This window comes from Gopherus evgoodei, chromosome 4, assembly GCF_007399415.2.
Source record: "Gopherus evgoodei ecotype Sinaloan lineage chromosome 4, rGopEvg1_v1.p, whole genome shotgun sequence".
In the NCBI taxonomy this organism is placed as follows: domain Eukaryota; kingdom Metazoa; phylum Chordata; order Testudines; family Testudinidae; genus Gopherus; species Gopherus evgoodei.
In genome coordinates this window covers 140530221-140554186 of record NC_044325.1, presented here as the reverse complement: position 1 = coordinate 140554186, position 23966 = coordinate 140530221, and the positions used below count along the sequence as shown (strand labels likewise).

Genomic DNA, 23966 nt, shown 5'->3' with positions numbered 1-23966 from the left:
ACCTGGGAAGTGAAAGTCAGACGTAAGCAACGGCCCGTCTAGTCCAATATCCTGTCCCCAACAATGACCAGTACCAGCAGGTGCTTCAGAGGAAGGTGCAAGACACCCTGCAATAGGCATTGATGAAATCATAAAATAGCTCATCTTTGTAGTATTGAAGGAAAACTGAAGGGAATTCATATGGTGCCGCAAACACAAAGCAAATCACTCTCATGAATAAGGCAATATTGTCTTGCTTTTGGTTGCATTTATTTATAACCGAGGGGACTCCAAGAGTGGTTACTATAGGAATGCTACAGCATTTTGAAACACATTAAATGGGGGTTCCAAAGCAAAATGTGCACAGCATATTTTATGCAATCCCAAGATTCAGAATCAATGCAGTACTGAAATGGGCTAGCCAGACTATGTGATCTATTGAAAGCCTGGACCTGAACTCTTTCTGGAACATGGTCCCACCTCTGGATATCCCAAATTTCTGGGCTGTTGATAGGTTTGGTTTGACCCACTACAGAGATATGGGCTAAATCTAAATGTTGAATTTCACCAGAGTTTGGAGGTTTGGGGACAAAGAGGCTTGGCGCTAGGTCTCTCTTGGTATATTTCACACATAATTAGAATGATCTCTAGTATTTCATGAGAGGGTTCATACGTAGACTATGGCAGCATATGGAGTGGGTCTGAAGGACCAGACTGAATGCAGTAACTTCTGCTCCACAGCCAGAATGTCGGCTTGGCCCTTGCATCCTGGTACACAGTGGCAGCTTTTTCAGCACAGAATTTATTTACAGATGTCTGAATCAAAAAAAAAAAAACAGATTAGGGAAAACAGATTTTAGTCGTTTCTGCAACTAGGGCCTGATCCAAAACCCATTGAAGTCAATAGAAAAACTCCCCTTGACTTCAGTGGACATTGGATCAGGTCCCTGGACAATAAATATGATGTTTCCCTCCCTGCTAGGCTCCTTCCTTGTCCAATGATTTGGCTCTCAGTTTCCAAGGAGAGCCTTCAGCTTCCCTACAAGAGGGTTGGCTCCTTCACCGCAGAAAGAGCCAGTGAAGTCATCCATGCCAAGAGCCCAAACCATGGCTCCTCCATAGTGCTTCTCCTTCAGGAACTGGGTCTGCAGAAAAAAGGACAGACAGCTATGTGCAACGTCCCTTGCTATTTAAAACTGGCATGTAGTAATGTGCTTTAGGGAACAACACTGAATTGGGAGGGGGGTGGCTCAGATGACCTTTCAGAGGTATTTTCCATCTCTAACTTTGTCTCCATTGATATCAGATAACCAGAAATTGTTTCAGAGGAAGCATAGTATCTGCTAAGCAGATAGCCCATGCAAATACATTGACAGTCATAAACAAAAAGGCCCCAATGTGTGCTGCATATGTGCCCAGCGCAGCAAGAATGTACCGAGCAGACTTCAGTGGAATATATATAGGATCATCCTTGTGTGGTGGAGCCACCTGGGATTGTTAAGAACAGGTGAATCTTACTCTAAGCTCCTTATTTCCAGTTGTGCCTGTCTAACCAATCACAGTGCAGGCCTTGCCAGTGCAGAAATTCATTTCTCCATAGAGGTTTCTATAGTATTTTAGTGCAATTTCAATTATATAAACTTTAGAAAGAAACGTAATGTCTCCACTTGAGCTCTCAGTTTTCTTCGTGAGCCGTACCACTCCGTTCCTAACAAGGTCTGCTCAGAGGGCCACATCCGCAGCTGGTGTAGACTTGCCTCATTCCACTGACATCTAGGGGGCTACGCTAATTTACATCGTCTGAGGATTTGGCCCCATGCCTCTGCCCAGAAGTTGGCTTTGTCTCATCTACTAAGGCACACTTGTATGTTCCTGTTTCCAAGGCTCTCTAATGAGGGTCTCATGAAAATGACAAGAACCCACCTTGATCTCAAAGCTTCTCACATTGTCATATCCGACCCACTCTCTGCCTTTGAAGGCATATGGGACCTTCTGTGCTTCAATCCATCTGGTGGTGACTCCTTTTAAGAACATGCAAACCTGTGTAAATGAAAGTCATTAACAGCCAGTGAGCCAGATTCACTACATATGAGGATACATTCTAGTTTAAACAGAAAGTCTGGGGGGAAGAGATGACTTTTAAACAATCTGTAGTCCTGTCCATTACAACAAATGTCTGTCACATACAAGAAACGTATAAAATAAAAAGCAAGTTTTCTCTATAAATCTTGTAGGGAGGAAGGATGGTACAGGGGTTAGCACACTGGCTTGGGACCCAGGTTCAAGTCTCTGCTCCACCACAGACTCCCCGGCGTGACCTTGGCAAATCTCTCTGTGCTTCAGTTTCCAATGTGTAAAACAGGGATAATATCCCTGCCCTGCCTCACAGGGTGGTCAAATACATTAAAGATAGGCGCTCGGACACTACGGTAATTGGGGCCATGGAAGAACCAGCAATAGATATGACTTGCTTGAAATGCTTACCTCAAAGTAAGCCAAGATGCCAGATTCACCAGTATAGGCCCCAGGAGATCCACCCCCGGAAGCCGGAGCCCCAACCCCAGTATTTGTAGTAGAAAGCTTGAAAGTTCGTCCGTACGTTGGGAATCCCATAATGAGTTTCTCAGCTGGGGCACCATTGTCTTGCCAGTATTTCATAGCATATTCCTGTAGGGAGAAAACCCTTCACAGTGACATGAATTTTACCCCACACAAATACCCAACCCCGGGCCTGATCCATTGAAGTTGGTGGAAAGATTCCTACTGACTTTAATGGCCCTTGGATCTAGCCCTGTATTGTTATTTGTTTTCTTACACAGTTGTAGAAGGGAACTTTGTCATAGTCATCCGAGCCCTTGTGCAAGGGGCTGTTGTGTCCTGTGACAGATGCCCAACTTCCATGGAAGTCGTAGGTCATCACATTGATAAAATCAAGACTCCTAAATACAAACAAAACAAATGCCACAGTAATGAATCAATCTCCTAAAAGACTAAGACCTCTTCACTCTGAAGGGCTTAAGAACACCCACACTAAAGAAGTACAGGACAAGCTAGGCTGTGATAAAGATAGCAAGTCCTTCAGGATCATCCTTAGATATTGGATTATACCATTTGATGTAGAGAGGGGCCTAAACTGAAACCTTTCATCCAAGCTCCCAAACTTTGGTGGTTTGGATAAAATTGGACTAGGATCCGAATTAACCCTGGGGTTGATTTCATTGGATTATTCTTTAATGTGGATAGGAAAGAAGAGCAAGACAGACAAACCTTCAGGATTATTATCGAATGACATCTACTGGGACTGTATTAGTAAATCTAAAATCAAGCCAACGGACCCTACAGAGCACAGCCTTTTTCTTATGTTCTTGCTAGCCACCTTGCAGAAATCATTTTGACTTACCTCCCCAGTGCAGCAACTTCATATGCAGCATCCATGGTGTCCTTACTGGAAGACACAGCTGCTGAAACCAACAGCCTTGCACGTCTTGTTCTTTGTCCTTCTTCAACAAAAGCTGCTACGATTTCCTACAAGTATAAAACAAAGAGCAATGGTCAGTCTTGTTCACTTGAGATAAAGAACCATCTCATGGGAATTAGACCGTTTTTTTTAATTTGCAAACATCTGCAAATAATTTGAATAACCCTAATGTTGTCTGTGATCACCCTTTATTTCATGTCAAAACAAGCACTTTTCAGGCACAACTGATAAGTTACAGGGCTACACATCAGCAATTAGCTAAAACATTTCAATTACTTTGATGAGCTTTGGATCAGGGTCTCGATAGTACTCTTGTACCTGAACCAAAATGGTGAAGTGACGCTTGTCCTCTGGAGGGCTTTCCCTGGAACCAGGATATTCCCAGTCAAGATCTAGCCCGTCAAACTTATACTTGCGGAGAAAATCAATCACCGAGTTGATGAATGTTTTGCGATTAGCAGACGAGGAAACCATGGCAGTAAATCTGGAAGAAATAATTTTTGTCTGACGATTGCATTATTAGCCCCATCCACCTTTGGTCCTCCAGTCTTTCCAGACAGCCAGATCCTGAGTTGGTGTAAATCAAGGTAGCTCCACTGACTTCAATGGTGTTATGTTGTTTTCCGCCAGCTGAGGACCTGGCCCATAGTTTCCATCATGCCATCTATTACCTCGACAGCCTTATCTCTCTGATAATGCCTAATGCTTTTTATAATTGTTTTTGTAATCAGATTTCTCTTCTCTAACGCTTTTTCCTTCATCTCTTCCCCCTCCATATCATTGCAACATTACCCTCCTCTTTTCATCATCTAACAATTCCATGCTTTGTGTGTCCCTAAATCTTTGACTGCCAGAAGCTGGTACTAGACACCAAGAAATGGATCACTCAATAATTGCCCTGTTCTTTTCATTCCCTCTGAAGCATTTGGCACTGGTCACAGGTGGAACACAGGATACTGGGCTAGATGGACCATTGGTCTGACCCAGTACGGCCATTCTTACAATTTCACCATACACACACAAATTGATGAAAAAATGTTTCCAGCAATAATAATCAAAATTTACAGCTAGACCAAGAAAGAAAAATGCTGCCGGAGAACTTCTTAAAAGTCAAAATCCAGTGATTCAGACTTCTGAATTAGGTTTGTTACAAATGTACTAGCCAATGAATAGTCCAAACAGGTATGACTTGTTGATATAAGGACATGTGATGTTGACAATTTGTGTTTTAAGAGTTAATAAAGCTTTAACATTTTGAATTTCAGCATCTACTGTCATTAAATAATTGTCTGACCCCCCCGCCCCATAATTTCATGCAACTCTGAAATTTTAAATAGATAAAAATCTTTAAAGTCTTAAAAATAAACATTGATGTTATCCATCAAAATTATTTTAAAAAATATATCAAATTCTGCCTAGTCCAAATATAGCCCATTATCTAGACTCCAGAATAATAATAATTATTATTATTTGTGTTGCAGTAGCACCTAGAGGCTCAAGACTGGTGCTCCATTGTACTGGGCACTGTATAAACACATAGTAAAAGTCAGTCATTGCCCCAAAGAATTTACAAGTCAAATAGACAAGACAGACCAAGAGTATTAAGGGAAACTGAGGCACAGAGAGGGCAGTGACTTGCCCAGATCACATAGCAGGTCAGTGGCAGAGCTAGGAATAGAACCCAAATCTCCTGAGTCCCAGCCCAATGTTCTGTCCAGCCAATCACCCTTCCTCTTCATGCAGTAAGAAATTACATGCTCTTATGGATAAAGCACTGGATTGGGACTCAGAAGAGCTGGGTTCTATTCCTGACTCTACCATTGCTCTGTTGTGTGACCTTGAGCAAATCACTTCATGGTTCTTTGTCTCGGTTTCCCCATCTGTACAGTGGGAATAATGATACTCACCTCTTTTGTAAAACATTTTGAAATTTTCTGATGAGCTAAGCATTATTATTATTGTTATTACTATTGTTCCCCTTGTCCTCTATCCCACATTGTGCGATATACTTTCTCATTTTGATTGCCACTGTCTTCGTTAAACAATCAACACAACTGTTAAAGGGATATAGGACCCTCTTCCTTGCCATCACCACTGCCATCTTAAAAAATGAAGGGAAAAGTTCTTACTTTTGGGTACCAAAGCTTCCACCTCCAACAGCCAGGAGTGTGACAAGTTTCTTATTTCTAGAAAGCAAGAAAAAGTGTTGGGGGGAAAAAAGATTAAGTGAACAAAATATATAAGATGATATTAATTTATTTTTAAAATCTATTGGCAGTTTGTAAACAATCTTCTCTATTCACACCTCCTTAGTGGAGTTACTCCAGGTTTACACCCCTCTGACTGAGGTCAGAACCTTGCCCATTATCCTTTGCTCATGACACTGAAGTCTACTGGCATGAAATTGATTTGGATTCACAGATTCAACAATGACACATCTAGAGATGGGTTTGAATAAAGGCCTGAAACTCAAAAAGCCCCTCCAAAATTTCTGAAGGGTTGAAGTCTGGATCTGAATATCATAATAAGGGCCTTTCTGGAACTCCTGATTTGAACACCTCTTTGGTGAGGGTTGCAATGCAAATCCAGTTCTAAATTTTGCAGAGCAAACCTCTCTCTGTTTACTGTGTAACTTCAGGGTATGATGAGGCAACCAGAATAATCTAAACCTGCCTTAAGCAGAATTTTAAACAACAATTATCAAGGGAATTGTAAAGAAAACAGCCCGTTTATGTCCTGCTATACTACTTGTTGATGAACAAAGACCAAAACTCTTGGGAAAGGTTTACATTTTGATTGGTTTTGTTTGTTTTTCTTGGTTGTTGGGGCCCTTGTCTATCCTAGGAAACTCTGTGGACAGCAGGGTTATAATATGAAAGATATCAGGGAAGACTAATTTTTCAATTGGCTGGGAAAGTGATTTGTACTCAGACTGTATAAAACTCTGGATTTGGTTTGATTTTACTAACAGCTGCTTTAACTAAATTCTCTTTTTAAAAAAAGATTTTACAAACCCATTTCCCAATCCACATTTCTGAGTGACTCAAAAGTCCTTCAACTAAAAACTAAGGGAATGTATGATTTTGACATCCTGGTTATTTCTAAGAATAAAAAACAAGCAGGAAAAAAAACTTGAAACACAAGAAAACAAAAAGGGGCACAAAACCTCACGTTATTCATATATAGGTCAACTTTAAATGAACTAGTTTTTAAAATCCTCTACACATTAGACGTTACTTACTTCTCCTTTAGGGCATTGAACTGCCTGTAGAAGGTTTCATCATTCCATTCCACAGTAGTGATCTTATGGTTATCCATCCCAGCAAAAGCATAGATCAAGTGGGTACACAAGAATGGGTCCACATTTTCTGGAGTGTACTTGACTGGTCCAGTCCTGTACTGAGACCAGTTAGTAAAGTAGCACACAAGTTTGTAGGCAGAGCCTGGTTTAAAAAAAATTAAAAAGAGCACACAGTGGCACCAGTGGTGTTAGTAATACATCATAGGTGGGATAAATCTAGTGGTCTCATGGGCTGACAGCCACCCCAGAAACATGGCATGGCTACACAATCAACTGGTTAGAATTCGTGAGCCATGATCTCACCTGTATATGCTGTATTAACGGCTGATGTCGGGGGTGGGGGTAGATTTTTAAAATATTTAAGTGTCTAGTAAGATTTTCAAAAGCTCCAAAGTGCCCAACTCCCGGGAAGTCAGACACCTCTCTACATCTTTAGGCACTGGCTTAAATACCTTTAAAAATCTGGCCCAACATTCCTTGGCTACTAAGTACCAAACTATAAATGGAGACAATAGTCCAGATTCCCATCAGTGCTTCTGCATGGTTTTCTTGCTTCCCACCTAATAGCAGATAATATAAGTTGAAAGGAAAGGACGCACGTTTCATCCTCATAGACACTATGACATCTGTTACTTTATTACAGGCGTGTGTGGCTGGCAATATAGACAAATGACACCATTTTCATTTTGCCCTTATATAAATTCATGGTACGCCCACATCTCAAATACTGTGTACAGATGTGGTCTCCTCACCTCAAAAAAGATATACTGACACTAGAAAAGGTTCAGAAAAGGTCAACTAAAATGATTAGGGATTTGAAGAGGGTCCCATATGAGGAAAGATTACAGAGGCTAGGACTCTTCAGCTTGGAAAAGAGGAGACTAAGGGGGGATATGATAGAGATATATAAAATCATGAGCGATGTGGAGAAAGTAGATAAGGAAAAGTTATTTACTTATTCCCATAATACAAGAACTAGGAGTCACCAAATGAAATTAATAGGCAGCAGGTTTAAAACAAATAAAAGGAAGTTCTGCTTCACTCAGCGCACAGTCAACTTGTGGAATTCCTTACCTGAGGAGGTTGTGAAGGCTCGGACTATAACAGCGTTTAAAAGAGAACTGGATAAATTCATGATGGTTAAGTCCATAAATGGCTATTAGCCAGGATGTGTAAGGAACGATGTCCTTATCCTCTGTTTGTCAGAGGATAGAGATGGATGGCAGGAGAGAGATCACTTGATCATTTCCTGTTACGTTCACTTCCCCATGGCCCCTGGCATTGGCCACTGTTGGTAGACAGATACTGGGCTAGATGGACCTTTGGTCTGACCTGGTACGGCCATTCTTATGTTCTTATGATCAGGGGCTGGCACAATTTTTATAGTAGGGGAGCTGATGATGGAAACCATGGAATGTTTGGGTTATTACTGCTACTTCAAGTCGGGGGTGTGGCACCCTGTATTAGATCATATATAATCCAATAAAAAGCCTCATGTGAGTCCAACATGTAAAACATACACCAGTTGCCCTAAGTTATACATACATTCGTTCCATGTGGGAACACTGGGTTATTTTAAAAGCTTCCCCACCCTTTGTCAAGACCATGCAACACCTTCTCATCTTTTGCCAGTCCTAAAGTCTATATTCAGCACCTGATTTTACTCTCGCACTGGTGTAAATCAGGGGTAGCTTCTTTGAAGGCAAAGGAGTTGCACCACTGGGAAAAGAGAATCATGTCATCAGTCTTTACTTAGGCAAAATTCTCATGGACTTCAGTGACAGTTTTGCCTGTATTAGGAATGGGTGAAAACTGAACAGGGACTTGGGGATTTGACCCATTGTTTCTATTTATATTATCGGCCCCCAGACACCCAAACAGGGAACAAGACATTCTTACCCAGCTGCAACTGCACAAGAATGGCCAAGCCTGCAAACCAAATGAAAATGCATTAGAAAAAAAATCAGTCTGGTACTTTGTACTCTTGGCACCCATTCACTTAGGGTGAAATTCATTCCTGCGCAGAGGGGCCAGCACCATTTAACCCCCCCATTTGTGCCCTCAAAGTACTACATGGGCCTTCTGCACATGGGTAAATCTTACCAATTAAGCATAAGGTAGCCAAAATCCATTAGAGCAAAGTCTGTGCTGAAACATCCCTATGTAGGATGCTGCTGTTTCATAGATTTTGAAGGCTAGAAGGGGTCATTAGAAAATCTAGTCTGACCTCCCGCATAACACAATGTTAGAAAGGCTACAGATTTGTTTGAGTCTCAGCTGCACCTTTCAATTTCTAGGCAAGGATTTCCCAAACTATAATGGTTCAAATGTCATTGGGAAAGGATCAGATTTACTCACCAGCCCATAGCAGCATCTTCCCCATCTCAGCTTCAGCTTTTGGCTTCAGGAATTACCTATAAATGAAAAAAAAGACAGAAGACTTATATAGGAAACATGGGAGCAACAATGGAAGTTGCTGAGTAGACAGGGTTCCAGGCAGCTGCCCGTGTTTCATGCAACTCTTCTCAATACTGTATAAGTGTAGGTGACCCCGCAGCTGAGATTCCAGTGATCCTCGGTACAACTGCTCCCAGTGTTGGAGCTGAACTGGACATAATGGAGTAAAGTTTTAGAACGTGGTCCTAGTGCGGACAGGACTGAAACAGAGAAGAACAAATATTAGTGCTCTGCTAACAATTGTTTAAAAACACATGGGAATAACTGCAGCATCTATGTGTAAGGGGACTGTTATCCCCTTACTAACATTCAGTGGGGGTGTTTTGGTTGCTAGCTCCCAGCACTAAAAGGGGAGGGATCAATGGCAAATCAGGACCCTGAGACTGACAGTCCCCAGGAACAATGGCGAGAGGCCAATGCTCCAGGTCAGCCTGATTGACAGGGCGGGCAGGCTAATCAAAGAGACAGAAGGCCAGGATGGGTCCTGTCCTCCGTGTGAGCTGAAATTGCCTGGGTCAGACAGAGTGGGGCCGAGCTAAGGTGAGAGTAGGGGCCCAAGGTAAGCTGCTGGGAGCAGAGCTGCAGCCCAAAAAGCCAGAGCACAGCAGACCTGCCCTGGGAGGAGAGCTGCAGCAACCAGAGCCAGAGGGGCCAGACAAGCAGCCCAGGAAGCAGGTGAAAGCTGAGAGAGAGCCACAGAAGCAGCCTGCAGAGCAGACCTGCTCCGGGAGCGGAGCTGTAACAACCGGAGCCAGAGAGGCCAGAGAAGCAGCCCAGGAAGCAGGTGAAAGCAGAGAGAGAGCCACAGAAGCAGCCTGCAGAGCAGACCTGCTCCGGGAGCGGAGCTGTAACAACCGGAGCCAGAGAGGCCAGAGAAGCAGCCCAGGGAGCTGCAGGCAGAGCAGCAGCAGCAGCGTCGCTGAGGCAGTGTGGAGCTGGGTGTGGAGCAGTCCGGAGCTGGGTGTGGTGAGCAGCTGGGGAAAGCGAGGGGGACTCTGGGCAGTGGGCCCAGCACAGGGGGATGCCTCAGCCAAGAGGCTCTGCAGGCCAGACTTGGAGGGGGATCGTAACCCTGACAGAGCAGAGATGACACTGGGGTGAAGGGTCCTGCCACCCAGAGCCTGGAGAGCATGGCCACCACCAGAGCAACTGTCTGACCCGCAGCGTCCCTACAGCACAGCCAGGGCCTGAGGAGGAGGCCTGGGACCTACAAGGAACAGACTGTGAAGTGCCCTGATGTCCAGAGACACTGTTTGTGATGGTCCCTGCCACAGAGCGGGCTGATGTGTTTTCCTTTAACCTTTCCCATTTTTCCTTATTCTTTTTTAAAATTAATTGTTAATTAAACAACTTGTATTTGCTTTAAATTGTATGATGTGATCAGTGGGTCAGGGAGGTGCGCAGTGCAAAGAGAGTACCCCGGAGTGGGGACACTCTAGCCCCTGTCCTGGGTGACCACAGCAGGGTTGGGGGTTCAGCCACCCAGGAATCCTGGGCCCAGCCTTGTTCGGGTTACGAGGACTCTGCCAGACAGGAGAGTGGAAAGGGAGTCCTCAAGGTAAGGGAGGCCTTTGGGTAAAGGAAGTGGGAGCGAGGACTCAGATCCTTTCACCAGCCCACTTCACCGAGGTAGTGCAGAAGCCCGGAAAGTTCCCCACAATAGCGGGACCATTCCCCCGCTTACATATGTACACACAAAATTAAGTGCATAATGTGCAGTTATCAGAAACATACATGGACTTTCTCAAAGCACTTGATAAAAAATCTTTTTAAAACGAAACCTATAAAATAAATCATGCATTTTAAGTTAACTTTCCAGAGTCTCCTGTATCCCCAACATAGACCCATTGCCACAACTTACAATTCAACTCACAAAACAAAGCTAAAATTAAATGAACCCCACCTTGATATGCCCTGCACACAACCACTGACCTGGCAAATCCCTGCAGTGTAATCCAGGGCAGCGCTCTGTGTCTTACTGCCACCTTCCTCTGCCTATTATATATACAGGATGATTATCCACTCCCATACCAATATACATACTGAGCTCGCATTTGTTAACTCTCCACTTCCTGAATTTTTTCCTCATAAACCTCCGGCTCAGACCAATGTGTTCAGGAAATAATCATAACAGAACTGCGCCATAAGAAGGCAGCTGGTAAAACTTGTTCTAAAACAGTCACCAGCTTAGGTAAGAGCAGCAGTAATGATCAATATTACCCCAGTTACCAGGCCAGCCAGCAGCCCACTCACTCCTCCACAGCTTTACATTGCATAAGGCAACTAGAAGGAGCACAAAGCGCTCGCCAGGCATCATAGAGCATGGTGAAATGTACCATGGGGCCATTAGTAATTAATGCATGGGTAAAGTGCAAACTATTATTAAATTACCATAACAGCTAACCCATTGTGCTGGGTGCATAGTAAGAGAGTCGCTGGCCTGGAAACCACTGTATAAACAGACAAGACAGAGAAAGAGGCAGAATGGAACCGTGTGTCTTGCTACTTGCTGGTTAAGTGCCCCACTTACTAATTATCTGCCTCCTTTCATTTACAGAAGTAGAGTGGCATGAAGTTTGTCCTGATATTCATTTTCCCTTTCTTCATTTCATCCCACTGCTTCTAGCATAACCCACTGGGTATCGCACTAAATCATTCCACTCCCTCCCTCAGGGTTTACATCTTTCAAATGTTTGTAGGCTGGTAAGCTCCCTCCTTTTAAACACTGTAGAGCTACGCTGCAGTAGAACATTGTTTAGCTCATTTAATCTTTTCTCATAGACCAATATCTCCAGCTCCCTGATCTTGTCCGAGATCCGTCTAATGTTGCCACCGTGTTCTGTGTCATGTTCTAAACACACACCTTTGTCCAGTGTGATTGTATCTCACCCCTCTCAACTATTTCTCTCTCAGCTTTACCAAGAATAAAATTCATGGATGAGTAGGATATAGCAAGATGTTAGAGACAAAGGCGGCTCCTGGTCAAGTTCTGACCCATTGGACCTAACTGAGCCTCATTTATACTCATGCAACCTGAATGACATCTTGAGCCAGATCCTGAGCTGGTGTAAACTGACATAGCTCCACTGAAGTCAATGGAGCTGGACCCATTTATACCCACATGGGATCTGGCCCAAATCTCTGTTGAACAGGTTTATATAGCAGGTCATGATAAATCCCACGGATTTTTTTCCCTTTGCCACTCTCAGGAGAGAATATGGGGTAAAACAAACAATGCTTCCTCTGAGCTATCTCCTCTGCAGCCTACACTGTGACTGTCTAAAGAAGCGAAAGATACCAGACGCCTACTCCCTGCCACAGTGATGGAACCGCAAGTGGAAATAACCAGACAATGAACCCGCCATTCCTGAAACTCATGCGAAGTGACTGTCTGGTTCCTGTGCTCAGTTCCAGCCTCCCAGGGAAGACAGGCAATGGGGAGGCCTTCAAAGAAAATACGGAGATCACTTCTAAATCAGGGGGCCAGATCCTAAGATGGTGTAAAAGGTAAATGGTTCTGTTGATCTGAAGCAGCGTTTCACCCATTTATGCCAGCTGAGGATTTGGATTGAAAGGATTACGTCTGATTTTTTCAGCCCCAGTTCCAACCCTCAGTTACACACATGACACACTACCCCATCAACCTGTGATTTCTCTGTTTCATTAGAAACCTTGAACGGGAAGAGCAATGGGCTAAATGAGACCTTACTCCTTAGGAAGCTGGTATTTTACAGCCAGCCAGCTGGCAAAAGCTAATGCAATCAACCTGCAGTGGCAGGGTAATCTCCTGGCGATTATGTTCCATGAACTGCTCTGAAAAGCCGAGGTAGCAGGTGCTAAGATGTCTTACTGTTAGACCCCTTTCTGTGAATTAAAAATACCCTAAACTAGAGTCTACGACATAAGGACACAGCATAAGAATGGAATAAAATAGAGTTTATCACCTTTCTGAGAAGGCTGTCAAGAACCCCCCTAGACAGGGGGCCTGAGTCTCTGCTCCTTTACACCAATTTTACCACTGCGCCACTCCTGTTATCTTTATTATTATTATTTTGCCTAGTGAAGTTGCTCTTGCATTTACACCAGTGTCAGTGAGAGAATTAGGGCCAAGCTGTGCTTTTTATGTCCGTTAGGTAGCTAGTGTCATTATGAAAGGTACATGTACGCTTCAAGGTACCCACTTGAATTCAATGAGATTAGCTCCGATGATTTGTCTTCCCAATGTATTGTGACTTAAGGCTGCAGGAACTTTCATTATCTTGAAGTCTTCTAACGCTTAAAGAGGCACCCTGAGATAATTTAACATACATTAGGTGCGATAGATTGTAGTAGGCCGTGCAAGCGGGTGCAAGGCTGTGCTGTACAACAACCGCAGCTATTCATTTCCCACATTTCTCCAAGCAGGGTAGACCACTGCATGAAGATGTCTTGTGTAACCTTCACCAGCAGAAGCGGGAAGTAAATCCCAAAATAAGGACTTGGTCGGCCCAGGGGATAGGGCACTGTACTGGGTATCAGGAGATCCAGGTTGTGTTTTCAGCTAGGACACTCATTTGCTACATGTCACCTTGGGCAAATCACTTCCACTCTCTATTCACCAGTCTCCATCTGTAAGATGGGTATAAGGGTATTTACTTTCCTTTGAGACTGAGGGAAGAAAAATGAGATAACAATTATTATTATTAGAAATGATATGAACTGAGATGGAGGAGGACACAAATCTGAACCACAGAAAGATGTCTTAGGAAATGTCTGACTAAGCCAGGCTCAGCCTGCGTTGAATATCTAGCCTATGCAATTTTGTGATTCATTGGTAGAGAAGACACTATATAAAAGAGATTATTTATTACTGTTACAAGCAGGGTCACCAATCATACAGCAGACAGACAACACACACATTAATGCCTTATCACCACCACTTGGCTTTTTTAATAGGGCAAGAGGGATTCTGCCAGAGATGATTCAAGTTACAGTTTGTTACTAATCCGTGTTTGTTCTGAGCCAGGGGTGAGGGTTAATATTTTGGATAGATACAGCACTTGCAGCTCTCATCAAAGACTAGGCCAGCTGAACAGGTGAAGCGGTAAGTCCTGCCTCCAGCACATACGTAGAATTTTGTATTATCTTTGGGGTCGGCATAGATTCCATCTTGTCTGTCAGCACAAAATGTATCATCTTCTCCAGTTGGGGGAATAACTGGAGAGCTAGTTGTATTGTCATCTGGAGGAAGTGTGGGTTCTGGTGGAGGGATGTCTGAAGGGCAGTTGGGCACAATTGGATCTAAAATGAATAATTAACAATTCATTAAAAGTACATGGATTCAGACAGATTTCATCTACACGTGTACTCCTGTATGCTTGTCTATATTTCTGGACTCTACACTTCATGATTTGTAATGACTGTTACTTTGTTTATCACCTGGGACTCCTGGACTAAGAGCACGATCCTGTACAACTTGAGCTCAAGGACTGACCCCACTCTTACAGGTAAAAGCTGTAGCAGATTCACGTCCTCAGCAGAATGGACATGGTTCACACACACAGACAAGCATGTTTCAGAGATATGGTCTAGACGTCTAATCCTGCCTCTGGATTAACATGGCCTTGGTGAAGTCACGCAACAATTCAGTGCCTCAATTTCCCCATCTGCAAAACAGGGCAAGTAATATTTATCTGCCTTATATATGTTGTGAGGATTAACTATCTTACAAAGCTCTTCCAAAATGTAAAGTGCTATATAATGGCTCAGTGTTGTTAAGACACCACACATGGCAAAATGCTGAATTTTGCCTCATCAATAGTTTTCTAAAGCTCATATTTACCACATGACCAGCCCTTGCATTTCCATAGGTGTGCAAATGGAAACAGGAGATCCAGTTTCAAATATGTGTTTTCCGATTGACACTCACCTCTGTGCAGAGGGCTAGCACAAAACCAAAAATCCAGGCAGTGCTTATGTTTTACTTACCTATATTGAGAACTAGTCCTTGTTCGGCCCTCTGCGGAAGGGGGAATTTCACCCAGGCAGGTGAGAAAGATGTACTGACCCTCCTAATTATATAGGCCTGAAATACTCATTAGCACCGTCTTACCATTTGTTTCAAGGAGTCTCTTCAGCTCATTTATTAGAGGATACTTTCCTTCATTGCAGAAAGAGCCCAGGAAATCATCCAGGTCAATAGCCCACACCATGGCACCTCCAAAATTTTTCTCCTTCAAGTATTTGACCTATCAAAAAAAGTTGTACAACTATCGATAAAATTTCCACAGCAGCTTAAGAATTCCTTTAACAATTTCAGCACACACACAGTGAAACCAGTAACTGGCTAGACAGCCATGGATCACAGAACTGCTAGGCAGTAGAGTATCCCAGCTCAAAAATAAATGCTTTGGTAAACATTCCCATCACATTCAAGGTGCCCTAGTGCAATATGAATGAAGCTGAAAATATCTCCCTTTATCAAGGGACTCTGAAATGCATGGAATTTAAGCCAAGTGCTTTCCAATAGCAGGGATAGAATGTAAGTAAAGCTCACTTTAAAATGTTAAAGGTCTTACTTTGTGTTTATAGCTGCACACGTCATCATATCCAATCCATTCGTTCCCCTTAACGGCATAGGGGACTTTCTGGTCCTCAATCCATCGTACCTGAGCAGTCTTAAGGAATGTGCAGATCTGCCAAAACAGCATGAGGTGAATACACACTGGACCTCATTCAGGAGCCAAAAGGTGAAGTCAATGGGCTAGATCTTGTCCCCCCTTTTAGTCTGCAATCCAGCAGCCTAAGCGGTCAGCGAGGAGTTACTCTGGGGCTGCAGAGTTGGTGTACCCTGTCTTACCACCTCCTTGCAGCCCCTAGGCCACGCAGCGGAGAAGAGAGGAGGTGGCCACATCACAGCTATCCGCCAATCCCCCAGAATAGCCCCTTAGGCTCTGCAGCAGCGAAGAGTACCTTAGAGCAGCCTTACTTTAATTTGCATCAGGAACTGAAGTGGCCTGGGGAATAGGGGAGAAGAAATGGACATAAGGGTGGGGTGATACACCCACCTCCCATTCGGGACCTGAGCTCTTCCAGACCTGAAGATCTAGTCTACCAGTGCCCCTGCAGTACAACACTGGTGTAAGTGGGAAGAGAATCTATCCACTGTACAGGAAGAGAGAGGAGCTTAGACAAGAGATAGAAACTCAGCAACCAGCCTAAGTAAAAACGAAATATGTCACCTATAAAATCATAAAAGTACATACCATAAAACACTAATTATGGGCCAGATTCTCAGCGGCTACAAACTAGCACAGCTCCATTGAACTCAATGGGTCTGATTTTCCTTTACACTGAGGTCCCTCTCCCTCTCCAGCAGTGTAAAGGGGCCCTTCAAGTGAGCATGCAGCCCCTTTGCACTGCCAGAGTAATGTAAAGGCATCTTAGTTTCACATGAGAATCAGGACTAATAGAACTAGCTCAGTTTACACCAGCTCAGGATCTGGCCACAAAATGTAATTTTCTAAAGCTTCTCACCTCATAATAAGCCCAGAAACCAGCTTCCCGGGTGTAAGCCCCAGAAGACCCAGCCCCAGATGCTGGGGCACCAACAGATGTGGCACTGGTGCTAAGCCTAAAGGTACGCCCGTAGGTGGGGAATCCCATCAGGAGCTTCTCAGCTGGGACGCCGTTATCATTCCAGTATTCCATGGCATATTTCTGCAGAGATCCAAATAGAAAACGTTTTTACCACCAGTGCCCGTTACTCTCAGTTCCCTCGTGGGGAAATAAAAATGGAGTTTGCGGTCTGTTCCCTTACACAGTTGAAGTACTTGTAGTCACCATAGTCAGCAGAGCCTTCACAGAGTGGGCTGTTGTGCCCTGTGAAGGAATCCCAGCCTCCATGGAAGTCGTAAGTCATCACGCTGATGAAATCGAGGAGCCTGGTTTAAATTAAATGAAACAAACCAAAAAAAGAAATAACATAGTTAGGAATATGATTTCCTGATGGACAAATATGTCAGCACACAATACATCATCCCACGTTGACCTAAAGGATGTGCAAGACTTTGGGCCTGAATCTCCATTGCCTGGAACCTTATGCTGTCATTTTCACCTGCCCAAAGGGAGTGTAAATGCTATCTTTAGTAGCATTTTGCATCCACCTATTTTGCACGGGGACTAATGATGATGCAAGGGGCAAGGCAACAGAGAACCAAGCCAATAGCACAGTAAGCACAATGTGGGAATCAATCTACTCACTTCCCTATCTCAGCAATTTCATATCCAGCATCAACAGTTCCTTTGCCAGCAGATACCGCTGCGGTAACCAACAGCCTTGGGAGTCCAGTGCTTGCGGCGTCAGCTTTAAAGGCTTCCAGCATTTCCTGAAAATGGAAGTGAGAGTATTGGTAGTGATTCTTGTAAAAATGTTATTCATGTCCAGCTGGGAATATCTACCTAGAAACATCCCAGCAGCCTGATCTTTTCTATAAACTCCTAAAGATCTTCGCAATGTTCCTTCCATGTCTAATTGTCCTCAAAGCCCTTGCAAGATGGAAGAATATCTTAAACAAGGTCTGATACCATATTTCCACAATAGTTGGACTCAAGAAACTAAAAGTGAACTAAAATCATGCAGTGCCAGTGTAAACACTGCTGATACACAGCTTGGTGGTTCAGATCTGACTCACTCCAGCTGACATACAGAATAACTGAGATAGCACACTGGTTACTTACCTGAATCAAGATGGTGTAGCGATATTTGTCCTCAGGGAGGCTGTCTCCAGAACCTGGGTATTCAAAATCCAGGTCAATCCCATCGAAGCCAAACTTACGGAGGTACGCAATCACCGAGTCAATGAACGTTTTACGATTAGCTGGTGAGGCAACCATTTCAGTGAATCTGGAAGAAGATAATTCTTAGACAACTTGCCCCCCTTTTTTTTGGTAACACATGCAACAGCAGACTTGTTCAGTTCCTCCTTTATAAATGTAATTGTCTTCATGCAGAACAGTCTAATTAAAACCCACTTCCATTAATCACCTCTCTTGTTGTCATTAGCAATGTGTACCCAATAATCAACTATTAGTAAGTTCTGTTATTACCAAAGTCGAGAGTATGAAGACCTGTGTATATCTCAATCTGCCCTCATCTTTATCCTCCTCCTTCACCACCATGAAATTATCCTCACCAAAATCCTGTTCTCTACCATTATCGTGTGTTCATTGGTACCACCATCACATTCTCTGCTTGATCTATTTAGTCAGAGCACCCTTAACTGCTTTCCTAGCCATTATCTTCACTATCAGCTTGATCCACTGTCCAATGAAGTCAATGGAAAGACTCCCATTGGATCAGGACCTATCTTCATTATCTCATCATCATTACATTACCATTTTCTGTTTAATACTCCCGTTATCTACTTGGGATTTCCAACCACTGCAGTATCCACCCTAACATTTCATAACCATCCCCTGCTTACCCATTCTGCCATTCGTATCCAGCGGCGGCTCTAAGCACCAGCGCTCCAAGCGCTTACCTGGGGCGGCAAGCCGCGTGGGGACGCCCTGCCAGTCCCTGCGAGGGCAGCAGGCAGGCAGCCTTCAGCAGCTTGCCTGCGGGAGGTCCACTGGTCCTGCAGATTCGGCGGCAATTCAGCAACGGGTACAACAAAGGACCGGTGGACCTCCTACAGACATGCCACCAAATCCGCGGGACTAGGGACCTTCCGCAGGCAAGCCACCAAAGGCAGCCTGCCTGCCGTGCTTGGGGTGGCAAAAAAGCAAGAGCCGCCCCTGTTCATATCATGAATGTCTAATCACCATTAACTATATTTTCATAATTAATCACCATTCTTCTCCTTATTTCTTCAACCCATCCCCATTTTCAGCACCCATGACATCATCAATATCCAGTTCTTCAGCTACTCAGTCACTACTGCCATTTACATCTGGTCATTCACATGATCATCATGGGCCTAATCCTATCCCCAGTGAAGTCAATAGCAAAGCTCCCATTGACTCCAAAGGAGCAGCAAGAGGCTGTGTGTTCTCAAGGTCTCAGCATCATCTTCACCATCTTTGTCATTAAGTCAAGGGAAAAGTTCTCACTTCTGAGTGCCAAAGTTCCACCCTCCGATAGCCAGGCTGGTTACAAGTTTGTCGTTACTGTGACACAAGAAAAGAAAAAGGAAGGTCAGCAAGCAGCAGTCACTTGGTTGTGTTTGAGACTTGGCTCAGTTGTCAACTTTTTGTTGTTGTTGTTGTTGTTGTTATTATTATTTTTCATTCGAGAAAGCCTATTCAGTTCTTTTTGGTTATCATCATTCAGTATTGGTAACAGTGTTGCCTAAAGGCCTCAAGCCAGATTAGAACCCCATGGTGCTAAGTGCTGTATAAACACATAGCAACGGACAGACCCTGCCCTGAAGAGCTTACAGTCTAAACAGACAAGACACAGAAAGGGTGGGAGAAAAAGAAATGCTATCATCCCCATTTTACAGGTGGGAAGAGTGAGGCACAGAGAGACCAAGTCTGGCAGAGCTGGGATTTGAACCTAGATCTCCTAAGTTTCAGTGGAGTGCCCAGCCACAGCTTTCCTCCTCTTTGGTTTAAACTGTTTTTGTAAAAAACATTACACTTGAACTGGACTCCTCTGTCAAACCACATTCCAGCCCTGAGTAACCTAGAGCATCCAAAATATACTAATCTGAAAACAGGGTTGAATACAAAATACAATCGACCCTTAGGACTCGATTGTGGAACCTTGACTCACGCTGGTGCACACTTACATAGTTCCACCAAAATCAGCAGGACTACTTGTGTGAGTCAAGTTCCATGAAGGTTGTGAAATAGAGCCCTTAATGAAAGCATTACTGCTAGATATCTATTAAACTATTCCTGTTCTGTAATAAAGAAATTCTTTATTGTTTCTCTGTCATCTTTCTTTGTTGCTGATCGAAAAATCTCAATTTCACCTGGCAACAAGAAGGACTTTTTAAAGGCAAAATTTGCGTTGTTTGTTTTAAATCTTGTACATTGGAAAGTGCTGACCTTTTCTTTAGTGCTTGAAATTCTGGGAAGAGTCGATCTTCATCATTCCATTCATATGGGGCAATCTTATTTTGGTTCATAGTTGCAAAGGCATAGATCAAGTGGGTGCATAGATTTGGGTCCACATTGTTTGGGAAGTACTTGGCAGGTTCTGGCCTATACTGAGACCAATTACTGAAGTAACACACAAGTTTGTAGGCAGAACCTGGCAGGAGAAAAGCAAATCACAGATATTAAGAAGGGAACATCTGGTTGTTTCTTGATAGTGATGTCAGGTATTATTGAGAGTGGAATCAGACATGCGGTTTCAAGCAGAGTGCCCCAAGGGTCAGTCCTGGGGCCGGTTTTGTTCAATATCTTCATTAATGACCTATAGGATGGTGTGGACTGCACTCTCAGCAAGTTTGCAGATGACACTAAACTGGGAGGAGTGGTAGATATGCTGGAGGGTAGGGATAAGATAAGAGGGACCTAGACAAATTTGAGGACTGGGCCAAAAGAAACCTGATGAGGTTCAATAAGGATAAGGGCAGAGTCCTGCACTTAGGATGGAAGAATCCCATTCACTGTTACAGACAAGGGACCAAATGGCTAGGAAACAGTTCTGCAGAAACAGACCTAGGGGTTACAGTGGATGAGAAGCTGGATATGAGTCAACAGTGTGCCCTTGTTGCCAAGAAGGCTAATGGAATTTTAGGCTGTATAAGTTAGGGTATTGCCAGCAGACCAAGGGACGTGATCATTCCCCTCTATTCGACATTGGTGAGGCCTCATTTGGAGTACTGCGGGGCCCCACAGTACAAGAAGGATGTGAAAAAATTGGAAAAAGTCCAGCGGAGGGCAACAAAAATGATTAGGGGGCTGGAGCACATGACTTATGAGGAGAGGCTGAGGGAACTGGGGTTGTTTAGTCTGCAGAAGAATGAGGGGGGATTTGATAGCTGCTTTCAACTACCTGAAAGGGGGTTCCAAAAAGGATGGATCTAGGCTGTTCTCAGTGGTACCTGATGACAGAACTAGGAGTAATGGTCTCAAGTTGCAGTGAGGGAGGTTTAGGTTGGATATTAGGAAAAACTTTTTCACTCAGAGTAGTAAAGCACTGGAATGGGTTACCTAGGGAGGTGGTGGAATCTCCTTCCTTAGAGGTTTTTAAGGTCCGGCCTGAAAAGCCCTGGCTGGGATGATTTAGTTGGGAATTGGTCCTGTTTTGAGCAGATGGTTGGACTAGATGACCTCCTGAGGTCCCTTCCAACTCGGATATTCTGTGATTCTCCTTTCACCAATGTTGGTGTAGGGGTAAATCCACTGATGTCAATGAAGCAACACTGGGGTAACAAGAAGAAATTCTAGCCTTTTCTTGCGCATCTTCTGATCATACAAATAGATGCACCGGTCCTGCGTGTGAATGGGGATTTCATTTAACAGTAACTTTCTACTCACAAATTCTGTGTATGTAATGCTACCCTGGTATGTATATTTTCTGCATCTGCATTTATATCTAGCAATCAGCCGCATGTCCCATTCAAACAACTTCCCACCACATGTTCCGAATGACAAATATATCAGTAAACTGTGCTTTCTAGATATCACTAAGGTTGGAGCATTCCCTTTCAACCAACCACAACTCAGAGATAAACATTTGGCCCAGAGCAGAACAATTATGTTATGTTAACAGGATAATCTTGCTTAGTTAGAAACCAAGGCCCAGGGTGGTGAGTAGACTCAGCTATCAGTCAGCATTAGAGAAAAGAGTACTAGTTCTATTGCTCCTTGCTCCAATTTAATACCAAGCTGCATGAAAGACACCTGCCTATTCTTCAAGTCAGAAATTGTTTGTTACAAGGAGCAAAAAGGGATGGAACCAATAAAGGGAGACATTAAAGAATAATCAGGAGGGATCAGTGGGCCAGATCCTCAGCTGCTATGAATCAGAACTACACTGAAATCAAGCTACACCGATTGACCCCAGCTGAAGGTCTGGCTAACTGTTCTTTCTAACTGTATTGCAGTTTCATCAGCATCCTGTGCACAAAAAGAAAGGATAAGATGCTCTTACCCAGCTGCACCTGCAGCAGAATGGCCAAACCTGCAAAAAGGAAGGAGAATGCATTAAAAATAAACTTGACTAGAGCCTTTCAATGCTTAAATCAGTCCCACAGCATGTAAAACTATTCCGCGTACACTGTTACCCGGACACCTGCTAGGGAAAGTTCTAGAACACACTGTCCCTGGGCAAACGGCTGCTGCCTCTGAGACCAGCCATCCAGGGGAGTTATATCCTGACGTAGTCAGTAAAGGCAGAGAGAGTTACTCACCGACCCACAGCAACACCTTTCCCATCTTTCCTTCCAAGCGAATGTCTCACCAAGGGAACTCAGAAGTGCTTTATGTGGCAGAGGCAAGGCCTTATCAGTGTGGAACCCACACACCTGTGTTAAAGACACCAGAACGAGGCCCCAACCACAAGCAACTTAAAAACAAACATTTATTCAAGGGCATCAAACACCTCCAATGCCAAGGCTGGGGGGGAGGGTCGGAAGGTGGAACTAGATCCCCTTCCATTTATCTAGGGGAGTGGAGAGCACCAATTCCCTCTGGGCAAAATGCCCCCCGAGGCAGAGGGCCAGCAGAATGTCAGGCCCCGCTTAAGCCCTCAGGATGGTTTTGAAGGAACCAAACTAAAATGTTAACACGCAAAATATTGTTGCCTAGATGCAGTGCTCCAGATGAGGATGCACACACACCAGCCCAGAAGGGTTCAGCAATGGGGTCTCCATCCTCCTTTGCGCATCCCCAGTTCTGGGCTCCAGGCTGCCAAGAGCTTCAGGCGGCTCCAGGCCAAAATGGCAGCCGAGCTCATCAGAGTGCAGGGAAGCCCTGGTCATACCCATTTTTGCCAGACACAGAGGTATTGCTATGTTGGCCTTGAGACATGGGAGAATACCCCTACACTGGGATGATCCTGCCATGGCTAACTATGGCAGCTTTCTGGCTCAAAGGAGCCCCAGAACAGGGGAGAATCTGGACCTCTGTGAGTCTGAACCTACGGTCACTGAAGTTAGTGGGAATGCTGCCGTTAAAGTCAATGGGAGTGCATTTGGGCACTGAATCTGGCCCAATGTGCTTATTTTCCCCCCAAATCTCGCATATTATGTAACTTGTTTATCCATTAACAGCCAGTTCAGACACCCAAGGGAAATCCTGGCCCCACTGAAGTCCCAAGCAAAACTCCCATTGCCTTCACTGGAGCCTGCATGTCAACCAAAGCATTTAGCTTTCAGCAAGGGCCTGTCTTTCTTCTCGGTTTTCTAAGTTGGTTGGCTGGGACGCAGTGAGCTTGCATAACTTCAGTGGCACTGCCTTCCTCAGAAACCTTAATGCCCTTGTCACCCAGGCTACACTGGAACACACGAAAAGAGATGGACCGAGAGGGACAGACACAAGGGGGTGGATACAAGATGTGCCAAGAGAGGGCCCCTGATAAGACCCAAGTATTCCAGGTGCAAAAAACCCCAACACAATTAATCTTCAGAGAGTGACAAATGGCCTGGAGATAGACTTATCGCTAAAGTAAGTCAAGGCTGTTGAGCGGCTACCCATCGCTGCTTGCGTAACAGGTTGGGAGAGCTAGATTATGCATACCTCTAATATACTTCCCCTTTTCTTGCACCTCAGCCTACTTCTGCGTTGAACCACCGGCCAGAGCTCAAGTCTTTT

General features: G+C 44.1%; 2 protein-coding genes across 3 annotated transcripts; both read right to left on the bottom strand.

The window, feature by feature from the left end:
- Window positions 1-891: 891 nt before the first annotated feature.
- Window positions 892-11387, bottom strand: LOC115650892 (acidic mammalian chitinase-like). Its single transcript, XM_030561468.1, has 11 exons — window positions 11148-11387; window positions 9117-9172; window positions 8658-8687; window positions 6699-6900; window positions 5587-5643; window positions 3776-3941; window positions 3380-3504; window positions 2795-2918; window positions 2464-2646; window positions 1903-2019; window positions 892-1124 (listed from the first exon to the last, which is right to left on the bottom strand). The coding sequence occupies exons 2-11, from the start codon at window positions 9139-9141 to the stop codon at window positions 990-992; spliced, it is 1164 nt and encodes a 387-aa protein (XP_030417328.1). The 5' UTR covers window positions 9142-9172; window positions 11148-11387; the 3' UTR covers window positions 892-989.
- A 2691-nt stretch (window positions 11388-14078) lies between these two features.
- Window positions 14079-23966, bottom strand: LOC115650891 (acidic mammalian chitinase-like). 2 transcript variants are annotated; one of them, XM_030561466.1, is made up of 12 exons: window positions 23892-23966; window positions 22565-22632; window positions 22306-22335; window positions 20250-20454; window positions 19308-19364; window positions 17934-18099; window positions 17457-17581; window positions 17014-17137; window positions 16731-16913; window positions 15773-15889; window positions 15307-15442; window positions 14079-14495 (listed from the first exon to the last, which is right to left on the bottom strand). In XM_030561466.1, exons 2-12 carry the CDS (start codon window positions 22587-22589, stop codon window positions 14230-14232), a joined length of 1434 nt encoding a protein of 477 aa, XP_030417326.1. In that variant the 5' UTR covers window positions 22590-22632; window positions 23892-23966; the 3' UTR covers window positions 14079-14229. The 2 variants fall into 2 exon arrangements, with proteins under 2 accessions (XP_030417326.1, XP_030417327.1); XM_030561467.1 differs by lacking the exon at window positions 22565-22632 and having other exon boundaries at window positions 23892-23950.